This window comes from Cyclopterus lumpus, chromosome 8, assembly GCF_009769545.1.
Source record: "Cyclopterus lumpus isolate fCycLum1 chromosome 8, fCycLum1.pri, whole genome shotgun sequence".
Lineage (NCBI taxonomy): Eukaryota > Metazoa > Chordata > Actinopteri > Perciformes > Cyclopteridae > Cyclopterus > Cyclopterus lumpus.
Window position 1 is genome coordinate 11,960,907 of NC_046973.1, and position 12,405 is coordinate 11,973,311.

A 12,405-nucleotide genomic window follows, 5' to 3' on the forward strand; every position below is an offset into this window, starting at 1 on the left:
AATAACAACAACAATAATAATAATAATAATAACGGATCCGTGTGGCAACGATAACTTATTCTGGTCCAACAATCCAAATTATTGTATTCATTATTTTTCATTTACAACGTTTATGTTTCATTCTGAAGTCAATATGAAGATTACAAAATTACATGTTATGTTCTTGCTACAAGTACAACCGAATTAAAAGATTCAAGCAGCTTCTCCTTGAACGTGTGTGTGTGTGCGTGCCGTTTGTCTGCTTGTAACGTGATCAAGTTGAACCAACACGGCGGCAGCTGATCAGTTTGAAAACATTTTATTAATTATTTTTTTATTGCAGTGACGTCTGCCGCGCGTGCACTTCCAACCATGAATGTTCACCGGTCATTTATCCGCGACCCTCCTCAATGTGAATTCTTAGGCATAAAAAAAGGTTTGCGCGTTTGTGGTGGATAAATATCGAGCCCAGCCAGGAGTCGTGCACGTGATCTGTCTTTTATTCATAACCAAAATAAATAAACAGATTGTCATGATGGTTTTTTTGAATAGCTCCACTCTGGATGTGTGTCCAAACCACGTGATCCTTTCTCGCGACACAACGCAGCTCTGTCCGGTAATTATAATTAGGTCACATTTCACAAACTGGCCCCGCGGAGCCGCGTGCACGCCTCCCTCACATGTATGAATGTAAAGTTATTCCCTCAATGTCGGTATCACACACAGACACTCACACACACACACACACGCGCGCGCGCGCACACACAACTATTTGAAACTATTTGGGTTTATCAGAACCTCTCGGCCCCGGAGCTCCCCGATACATTTTATTTATTTATTTAATGTGCCGGTGAGAGCTACTAATCCTCCGCGTCCACGGTTTACTCTGAGCCCGTATTTAATTCCTCTAAACCCCCAGCTGCCGCCCTGGTTACTCGCTGAACACGACAGACTGCGAACCGCTCCGGTTATTAATAATTCACTCGACCCCCCCTCGTCGCGCCGCTTCCTCCACCCCCCCTCCCCCCCAACCCCCCACGCGCGCGCGTGTGTATATTTTAATATTTTTTTGCGTTGTGTCTCACAAACATAAGTTGGGGAAGTAAGAGGGGGCGGGGGACACGCGCGTTTCACCTCCTTGTCCTCGCGTTTGTTGTTGTTGTTTTTTAGCCTCCCGGCGGTCGCTCTTTCGGCGTCGCCCGCACCAAAGTCCCCGCGAACAGCCTCGTCCACTCGCGGTGTTTGTAGTCGCGGACGCCGCAACTTTCTCCCCCTCTCTCCCTCCCCCTCCAGACGCCGCAACTTTCTCCCCCTCCGGACGCCCCAACTTTCTCCCCCTCTCTCCTGCTCCCTCCGGACGCCGAAGGAACAGGTAGGGGAGGTGAAGGGACCCCGCGCGCGCCGAGGGAGGGACGTCCTCGTGTACCGAGCGGAGTCCCGAGCGGGCACGAAAGTGGCGGCGGAGGTGGTGGTGGTAGTAAGAGTGGTGGTGTGTGTGTGTGTGGGGGGGGGGAAACAGCGCCCCCCTCCTCTCCTCCTCTCCTCCTCTCTGCAGGAGCAACAGCTGATTCGGGAGAGCACGTAGAAGCAGAGCGCGCGAGCTTGGCTTACTTATTGTCGGTGCTCAGACTCCACAGCTCGGTCGCTTCGGGGGCGAATCGGACGGTGACTGTGTCGGTGGTGCGGCTGCGGCGGTAGCGGGTGACTTACGGGTGGACGTTACGGTACCGGGACAGAAGGGGAGAGAACCGCCCCCCCCCACACACACACACACACACGCACACACACACACTCCGGCGGATTTTTCATGGGAGTATTGACGAGGTGAAACCGAACGTAAACACCTTGCGTGAAGAAGTCGGTGGTGCGGACGACCTGGATTACACCGCGCTGTCCTCCTGGTGGACTGAGAGGAGTTGACAAATTACCCCCCCCCCCCGCGCCTCCACCTCCACCCCCACCCCCCCCCCCTCACAACCCCCCCCCCCCCCCCCAAAAAAAAAAACGGGCACCAGGCCGTGTTTTAGGGCTTCTTTTTGCTTCCGGTAGAAGGCCCCCGTCTGAACAAGAAACCGAGCAGTTCTCTCTCTCTCCCACACACTTTTTTTTTTGGAAGCCGAACTTTTCGAGAGTGGAAAAATGGGTCTTTGAGAGGAGCTTGGCACGAATCCCTCCGCGCCACAATGGTACGTGCTGTGTCAACCAAATCATTTGCTCATGTGTAGTCAGCTTTTCAGATTCATTTAGCTTTAGATGCATGTATGTAATGATACGCAGACTTTGTTTTTCTTCAAGTTTACCCACTTCTAATTCTAGTGTGTGTGTATGTGTGTGTACGTGTGTTACTGTGTACTTGTGTAGCTAATGCGTAACAGTCACCAAAAGAGTGTGCCAAGTCCTTCCCTTCCTGTCGCAATTCTGTTTTAATTTTTTTTTTTCTGGAGTTTGTATGTTGTCGTTGTTACTGTTTGTTTTAAATAATGTTGCTGCTGGGAAAACATAATGCAACTTATTTTTTGGGTTATTATAGTTTCACAGAATGTTGCCAAAATGTGTGTTTTGGGCTAAATTGGAGTCCAGCCACCTCAGTTCCCCGCCTGATGCCCACCCACCGCCTTCTGCCGCTCTGTCCACAAGGAGGGCATGAGTCTCCCCCCCTGTGGTGGTCGGTGATGCGGGGCCTGCCTCGTGGACTATTTATAGGCTGTAAATATTATATGATACACGTTATCGCATGTCACACGGTGTTAGCAGCTAATCAAGAAGCGCCATACGGTTTATTGAACAAACAAAAACAGGTTATAGGTGGTGACATGCACGTGCAACCTCGAGCTCAAATCCCACCTATAAAAGGCAAAGTTAAACAGAGTTTGGAAACTTGGCCATGGGAGGATGGAACTTATTCTCTGCGCCAACATCCAATAATGCGCCCGTTTGGATTTGTGCGTAATTACGCACAGCGGTTTAAACCAATTCCTTCATTAGGCAGGTGATTTCTTTGTGTCAATCCGGGGATGTCACAGAGAAAACCTTTTCCACCATAGATCAGCGTTCTTTCATCCATCAGCATTCGAGATTTGATTTGTGCTTTCCTTATAATTTGAATTGGCTAGTAAAAAACGGTTATTATTACTTTTTTTATCCCCATTTGCCCCGAAGAGCATATGTGTTTAAATTGGCAAACGCATCCCCTGTGAGGTTGTGACAACGCAGATTTGAATGCAGCTCTTCAAAATGTAGCAACACAAAGTCTGTTTTCTACAGAATTATGATATGTAGCGCGCACATCCTTGACCTCTGGAATAGATCTCTTTTCTTTTTTCCCCTTTTTTTTTGGCAAGATATGAGTCAAGTCAGGGAATAGTTAGGGGAACCTCCCACATACAACCTTGGAGCTGCTTAGATACCAGGAAGGGGGGATCTTATTTGCACATGAATATGGAAGATTATTAGTATGAATAATTATTTGTTTATGAGCATCCTTCGCTGACATGGCGGCTGCCCAAGAAGCTTGTCAGTTAAAAAAAATACAGATACAGAATTCAGGACAGGCCTCACATGGGATTATCTCCACTTGTTATTCTCCCACTTATAGCAGCAACTCACCTAATTTTTGTACTTCTTTTTCCAAAAGGGTAAGGCTATATTGTGAAATTGTGCCAAATATCTCAGTTGCATGTTGGTTTAGTCAGAATGCACTGGAGGCATCTGTCAATCAGTGTCAGGATCACATCTTCTCTGCGGGGACGAGTCACTAGAGGCTCAGCGGGTTATCGGTTCTCACCAAAATACGTCGGGAAGCAAACAAAGGGAAGATTGACCCACCGTCGTGAAACTGAGCCCGACATATGCTCGGTCACGTTTTCACTGGTCACGCTCAGTGTAGGAGCATGAGAAACAAATACGGTAATCATGGAGTGCTGTGTAAATAGTTGGGGTAATTGTATTCCGCACTGTGTGTGTGTGTGTGTGTGTGTCTGTGTGTGGCCCACCACATGATGATCCAGTCCTGTGTGATCTCCCTCTTGGCCGTCGCTGCCAGCGTGATGTCATCCCTCGCCGTACACAGAATCCCTGGCCTTGACAGTTCCTCAGTAAAAAACACCAACAAATAACGGCTCCATCATGCCACGATTGCTCATGTGGCGCGTAAGCTCTTTGCCATATAGTTTAAAGATGGGGTGGGGGAGGGGTGTGTGTGTGGGGTGGGGTGGGGTGGGGCTCAGAGGATGGGTATGTCAGGTGTGGTTGGTTTTTAAGCCGCTGACATTCGTGTTGCACTAAAGGAGTCAAAAGGAAGACAAAAAAGAAGTGACAATCGAAAGCTCGTGGGCTTAATTAAATTGGTTGCATGTTTCTCTTTAAAAGTCTAACTGAGAAACTAGAGGCGTCAAACCAGAACAGTCCAAATGGAAGCGTCGGAGGTCGAGATGTCCAGACTTTCTGTCACTCTGACGAGCCAAGCTTCTCAAACGCTGGATCCCACGGTTCCCACAATGCAACTGGGTATCGTGAGCCCTCACCTTTCAAACTCCACGGCCCAAGTTTGGGACTTTCTCTGGTTTCGGAGAGATGCTGCCGGCATGGCATCATGTTTTAGGCCGAGATAATAAGCTCTGTGGCGAGCCAGTATTTAGGATACTTCCACATTTTGTTTTTATGATTTTTGTCATACACCAAGCTATAGGCGGACTGGTTTCGTAGTCTCATTTAAGACACTTTGTTGGCAACCGCCTTTTTTAAGACACGTATGTAAAAGCTTCAGAATTCCCCAGAGGGGTCTTTACTGACGTATTTTATGTCGTTGAAGAAAACATAAAAAAATCTCTTCAGCTTTGAAATAACCGCAGACCTTATGTCAGGCGTCTTAACCCAAAACCCGTTCAAAAAAAGCTTGTTGGCCTCGAGATGAGGTAACCAGAAGTGCAAAAACACAAACTCATTTGGTGGCTTTAGGACTCATTGCTGCACCACTCTGTGGTCACATGCGGAGTAGTACTCTCCATGATGGAAAAAATAACTGACATTTTACGAGAGCCAGCGTTTGGTCTCTCCGTTCCGGGCAGCTGGAGGAAAAATGGCCGTGCAACATGGCGGCCTCCGTGAAGAGGAAACGCTTCCTCTGCGGATATGAAGGACTCTTTCTAAGCTCACGAAACACAATGACATTTGATTATATACTGATTCAACATACTTATTTTGACTATTTCATTTCTGCCGATAGTCCCCCCCCCCCCTCACACACTAAATGCTACAAAGGGTTTACAAGGTGCAGGCGAACAAAAAACATATACACAAGTTTATAGGCCGCTCAACACTCCTCTCGTTTGCTATTTTTCCAATATTCCATGTCAGCCCTCTTCAAGTTCACCTGGAAACGTCTGTAAAAAATATAAATATTTGAGCAAATGAAAAAATGAAATAACACACTGTCCCGGGGAGCGTAACGTGATCCCTTCTTCAAATGGAGCATTTACTCTGGAGGAGACGAGCGGTAACTTGAGATCCAAAGTGGTCCGATGAGCTTGTTAGCGGAGATGAAAGCGGCCTGAAGTATTGAAAATGTACAGAAGGGTAAAAGAAAAAAAGAAAAACCCAATGATCATCTCAGCCGTTTCTAATGGCGCTTCAGAATGTTCTCAAAGAACAAGTGACTCTGTGACTCCAGATCCCGGATCAGTTAGTGCGCTTTCTCGAACTCGTCTTAACAACACTTTTTCTAAATGGATATTTTCTTTTCACTTTCTTTCTTTCTTTTCTTCTTCTTTTGTTGCAGCGCCTCATCAAGCTCACGCTGATCACATTACAGCCCCTAACTCTTCCATCTCATTTCTAACCCGGCCCTCAATTACTTTATCAAGACTTAACCCTCACATTAATTGGTTTCACAAGACACCCCAGACTGCACACCAGCTGTGTAACCGAGTAATTTGAATCTACTTAATTTGGGAAGGTGTTGGTATCTTCTGCCTTCTGAGTTTAATTTGGAAAAAGAAAAAAAAACACAACAACAATACACGTATTTGCTCTCATCTTTAGGGCCTTAATGAGGAATTAGAGCCAATAGCATTATTCATTGAACAGAGCTTGCCAGCTATTTATCACTGTAACAATATTAGCATATTTGTTTAAATTTTCAACACTTTATTTTTATTTTTATTCGTAACCAGGTTTAGCATTTTTAATAATCTGGCATCGAATGCATCGTACCAAATTGAATGCTGAAAAAGAACCAGTGGCAAGCCCCAGAAACATACTAAAAATCCTTTATAAACACACACACACACACACACACACACACACACACTCCTCTAATTACCTCCTCCCCAGCTCTCCTTGTCTCATTCCTCACCTCCTGAGATGCAGGTGTAAAATATCACATTTTTCCAGCATTTCTCCCTGAGGTGGCGCTGGCTCAGACTCACACAACGTACATTTCTCCCTTTCATATCCCCCCCCACGTTTTTTTTTTCTCTCCTACAAACAAGTTCCCCCTCCTCCCATCCCTCCCTCTCTTTGATGTGCGTGCCACATCTGCACAGGTTTGTTAGCTTGTTACCAGGTGAAGAATGAGGATACAATTAGGCTCTGAATGGAGGTGGGGACCGGGTGGGGTGTCAGTTCTGTTTTGCAGCAGAAGAGAAGATGAAAGTCTCTGATGCTCCGGGAAAAACTGTTGAGCTTGCGACCTTGCGATTGGTCGGTGGGATGCTCGGTGATTGTGAGGATGCCTGCCTCTCGTGGATTGTGTATCCATAATCATGGAAACACAAGTGTGTGTTTTTGTGTGTGTGTCTGATCAAAATAATGAGAGATATGGTGTGAAGGTGCTCTAATATATCCAGTGCCCTGACAGAGATCCCACTTATTGTGGTAATGTTTGCTCCACAGGATGCTCAGTGGGCCTCTTCGCATGCTTGTGGTCAATTTATCCCTCACTAAGTCCCACCCCTCAAACACAGACTGGCCAATCATAACTTTGGCCAGATATCCAGTTGTGCCACACAGACTGTCGTGCAATGGTTTCAGATTTTCTTCATGCTGAGAAAGGTTTAGTGGATTTGCGGTTAATCATTGCGTCATAGTGATGCTCGTTACCCAGAGAGGTTGGAAGAGGACCGTTTCTATACCAGAGATGTATACGGCATCCCTCCTCCGCATTCTAAATATGATAACTTCCTTTCATCAGTTGCAAAAAAACAACAACATGGCGATGGCCGTAATCCAAGATGGCGACAGTGGATAAAGACCTACTGTTGTTCCATTTCATTGTCTTCTGTCTCGATCGCCAGGTGACAAAGTGGTTCACTGTCACACCGCGATCTGAAGCTTGAATTTCTACCAGCTTGACGTCCTGGATTAAGCCTTCAAACATATTGTAGGCCCATCTATTTAGTTACAGTGTGATGCCATGGTAGCTCGGGGGGCGGGGCTTAGCCTACAGTGATGACGCAGTTACGCGTTCCGGTCAAAGTAGGAGGTTACAATTTACCCCCGTTGGAATTTTTAACGGCAAACATTAACAAAAAACATGGCTGACCGTAACGAAGTGAAGTTTTTGAGTACACCCTACAAAAATGACGCATGAGGTATCATGACATCATTATACATTTTTATTTTGACATATTTTGACACGCAGAACAAGTTTTACTCTATGGTAGTATGTATTCTTTTTTATAAAAATACAGACAAATATACCTAACGTTGCCTTTTAGTTTATGGTTTACCATTCATGAATTTTTCTCTGAGTTTGGGTTAGATGGATTTGGGACTTGGGCAAGACACTGTGGGTTGTTCACCTCATCAGTGTATGAATAGAACTGATAATGTTTTACTTTGAGTGGCGTTCCATTGGACTTTTTTCTAGCAGTGGGTCAGAATATTTTTGTCCTAGGTTTTCTGGAACACAGCATTAGAACGAACACAACAGTTTTTTTTTTTGTGAAATTCCCTTATTTGCTCTTTTTCCAAGATTGATCTTAGCCTAGCTTAGCATAAAGACTGGAGACGAGGACAGCTAGCCTGATTAACACAGAAATGTTAAAAGGCCTAGTTGTGTTTATGGGAGGTCTCCCTGTGACTGACGTTGCCAAGTTAGTTTGTTTACCTTTAGATAGGGCCCGACTAGCTGAGCCTAGGGCTGTACTCGTACTTTCTGTACTACGCCTCATTTGGGACCGTAGGTTTTTGGCCACTTGCAGTCAGCGGAAACAAGCTGTGAACATAACATCGGCATATTATCACCTTTTTAAGTTGATGTGGTGAACTCATTTACAGCATTTAAGGTGCAACATTAGCATTCATTTGGAGCAAATAGTGCACATGGGTTTTTAGAGCTCCTTCGCTGTAAACAGCTGCCTGATACGGTCAGAAACATGATACGAGCCGTGAGAATGAACCAAAACAGACACGTCTCTTGGTCCAGAAAATTAAAAACAAGAGAATAAAAAAAAAAAACACTATAAAGCTCCGTAATGCTGAGAAAGAAAGCCAGAGGATACTTCTCTGTGGGTTGAACCCACTCCACGTTACACAGACACCTCGCATCATAATGTGTCTTGTATCCAGATTTTACACCTGGTATTAATACCAGTCCCCACATTGAGATCCCATTGCTTTTCTTTAACCCTATCAGTGGCTAGAGCCACATCATTTTTTAATACTGGCTCAACAGAACATTATTTCAGTGCAATAATTCAAATGTGCATTATGCATTTATTTGTACTGTATATTTAAACTAATATTCTTTTTTTAATTGATACTACTTTTTCATACCACTTAATCATAGCTCCCATTTTATTTTATTTTTGCACTGCTGTTTTTATATTGTAACATACATACTTCACATATTTTCTGTTGATATTTCTCCATGTGTGCACATATACACTTAGTATAATGTACTTATTTGTACACACTAATTCCTGGTTTATTTCCTAGATTTCTCTAATTGATGCATTCATTTTCTCGATTGGAAGTAACTTAACCCCAATTTACCCTCCGTGAGTCGGAGGGTGTTCAGGGCCGGGCTGGAATGGAGCCTGTGTGCGACTGCACAAAGAGTTCAGAGCTCACAAATGGGGCTAGTTTGTACTCGCACACATGTGATTTGAATCTCCTCGGCCCCGCTCGCGCTCACCGAGTGCCTCTGCGAATTCACCCCGACTCAGTGAGCAAATCTCTCTCATACATCACACACACGTGAGAGGGAGACTCGAACTGCGACTTTGACTGAGACCCCCCCAAAAAAAGACAAAGGAAAAAATAAAAGTAACGTCCTCTTCTGTTCTCTGGCTCGGGTTGTGAAATCTCCTCATCCTCCTCTCCGCTGTGTTTGCAGTCACGGGGACCCGGTCTGCGCTCCCCACCGATAAAATCTGACAACCACTCCAGTGTTGTATTACACTCCGTCCCAGCCACCAAAAGAGTCAACATCCCAGACATCAAATGATCTGCGCTTATTCTAGCTTGGGGCCGGCCATATGGATTCGGCATATGCTCCATATATATATATATATATATATATATATATATATATATATATATATATATATATATAAACACACATGTATAATTGATACCATGCTCCATAAAGACTGAAGGGAAAGGGGGGCAGTGCTGCAGGGAGCTACATCAAACAATCAGTCTTAAACAAACAATAGAAAGATATAGAGATACGCTTCATTCATTAACGGAACCCATTTACCAAAAAATATGTATATTGTTTTGTCCTTTTGTTTATTATTCTTATTATCCATCATCTGCACGGCACATACTGTATCTTCAAAGGACTCGAACCCGTGAGACGGAGGCCACCGCCACGACCGAGCGCGCCTCGTTCCGTGCTGCTCTGTGATTACCAACCGAGTCAAACACATCCTTCAGCGGCACCGGGCAGTTTAGGAGCTTAGCAGAAAGCCCTGGGAGCTCCACAAGGCCGCCATTTAGTGGGACAAATGGTTTCCAAAATGGTTTCCCTCCGGTGTTCCCCCACATATTAATGGTGACAAGCCAGAGGTCGAATGGCGAGGCCGAACGCCATGAGGAGTGTTTTCTCTCTCACTTTGATGACTTGAATTCTAACTTTCTTTCTTTTCTTTTCTTTCCTTCTTTTTTTTCTCTCCACGTGGCCCTTGCCAAACAAAAAAACGATGTTAATCAATCTGCTGCAGAGATGGAGTAGAATCACACACACACACACACACACACACACACACACACACACACACACACACACACAGACCCAGGTGCCCTTCCCGTGTCACAGCGGGGAGAAAAAAAGACTCAAGCTGTAACCTCTCATTCCGAAGGATATGAATAGCGTCCCCCCCAAGCCCCACCCCCACCCACCCCCCATCCGAGTCTGGGATGTATTATAGTGCTGTGTGTTTACGCACGTGTCTGTGCGTGCGTATTCTTCGAGTGCGATCCCGTGTCGCTGCGTGCGTGTGCATGTGTAAACGCTTAAGTCGCCTCGCGTCTGTTTGAGCTTGTTTACCTCACATGCCGGTTTAAATAGCATAACTTTACATTTCGTTTAATTGCCACGAGCGGTGTTTGTTCCTGTTTTGGGTGCACAATTGTTTCTGCTCGAAGATACATTGAGAGACGGGGGAACGTAAAGTTATGGAAAATGGGATTATTTCAACTTCTTTCCCCTGAAATCGCTGGAACCAGAGTTATTTCTGTCGACCCGTAGCAAAAACAGGCATTCAAATTTAGCCGGCGAGAACCAATTTGTATTAGCTTGGACTAAAAAAAGTCGTGCCCACGGGCCAGCCAACCCGGCACAGCTTCCCATCCCCGATCCAGATCCTCAGTCTGTGGTTCCCTCCCCGTCCGTGTTGTCTGGCCTGGCTGCCTCTAATTGACAGAAAACCGCAAAAGATGCTCATTCAGAGGCCCGAGTCTCTGCTGGCGTGTCCCGCGGCATACAAATGATCTGCGCTGAATGGAAACAAACACTTCGGAATAAACACTTCAGCTGCATCTATCAGTGAATGCAGCGTAGCAACTTCCCAGCGCTGGCCAAGGCGCTTGTGTTTGTGCGCACATGCGGGCAGACGTATGGCCTCTGTCTGTGTGTGCGTGTGTGTGTGTGTGTGAATGATTTGTGCTGAATCAGTGCGTGCTAACAGAAAAGTGACCATGCAGGTGAAATAGCAGGGACAGGAAATGCCTTTGTGTCAGAGTATATTGTGTGCGGGTACTGCGGCTAAACGCTTGGTGGTGGTGACCGGGAGGGCCCGGGGCCTCGGACCTGCACAGCACATGGCTCCGGGGCAGGCAGGCAGCGCACACCGTCAACTCTGTGTGTGTGTGTGTGTGTGTGTGTGTGTGAGTGGAATGTAAAGAAGCAACGTGTTTCTCAAGATCATAACTGGTGGGGTTGGACTTGAGGAGGATTAATAAATAGGTTGATAGGAGCTGCTTACGCTTTGCAGACAGGTTTTCTGTGTTCTGTGAATTCCCTGAACATAAAATCAGCGTAAACACACATGTGTGATGAACGAATAAATGACTGTTGTGTTACATTTCAGGCCACCGAAACCTTTCTGTTGAACGAAGAACCCTCCAGAGGTCCTGGGATGCCTGAATGCTTTGTAGTATCAGATTCATACAGGGTATGCATCTATTATTATTATTATTATTATTATTATTATTATTATTGTTGTTATTATTGTTGTTGTTAATTTGAACTAATATTATCTTTATATATTATTTTATTTAAATTTAGTTTTGTTTTCACTTGTTTATTATTAATATCATTATATATTTTTTTTAATGTATTATATTTGTATTCTTTTATCAAAAAAAATATTTCATTTATTATAATTATTGTTATTACTAGTATTATATATTCTTATATTTAATTACATTAATGTGTGTTATTATTATATATTACTATTATAAGCATTAACATTAGTATTCTTAATTCTTTCATGTGTTGTATTAAATGTGTGGTTTGAGTCATTACTCATTACTATGACTGACAGTCTGTTTTCATGCTCTTGGTAATTGCACCACAATCATAATGTCATTCACAGCTCCCTCTACTCAGCTGCAAACCATTACAATCATTATTTCCACACGCACATTTAAGAAGAAGAAAAAAAAGGAGGCGGGAGGGGGGGGGGGCTTTGCAACTTCACTGAAGCGCCTTCGCCTCATGGGAAGCAAAAATGATGCCGATAATGTGCAAAAAGCCTCGTCGGAGTCGAAAGTTAAAGAAAGTGTGCGGCTTTTTGTGAAGAAAAGGGAGAAAAAGAGAAGAAAAATCCTCCCAGCTCATGCAGCGGATTTATAACTATTCACATAGTGATATAGAATGGTAATAAAAACAAAGGAAGGGGAGGGTGAGAGGAGTGAGAGGGGGGGGGGGGGGGACGACGACTGAAAATGTGATTGTTAATGAGGTGGGAGCCGGTT

General features: G+C 44.8%; 1 protein-coding gene across 1 annotated transcript in view; it reads left to right on the forward strand.

Annotated features, from left to right (window-relative positions):
* Nucleotides 1-2,041: 2,041 nt before the first annotated feature.
* Nucleotides 2,042-12,405, forward strand: part of nfixb (nuclear factor I/Xb) — a 118,543-nt gene continuing 108,179 nt past the window's right edge. The window contains exons 1-2 of the mRNA XM_034539264.1: nucleotides 2,042-2,165; nucleotides 11,517-11,600. Of these exons, the coding sequence (XP_034395155.1) occupies nucleotides 2,163-2,165; nucleotides 11,517-11,600 (87 nt within the window). The 5' untranslated portion in view covers nucleotides 2,042-2,162. The remainder of the gene's footprint in view (nucleotides 2,166-11,516; nucleotides 11,601-12,405) is intronic.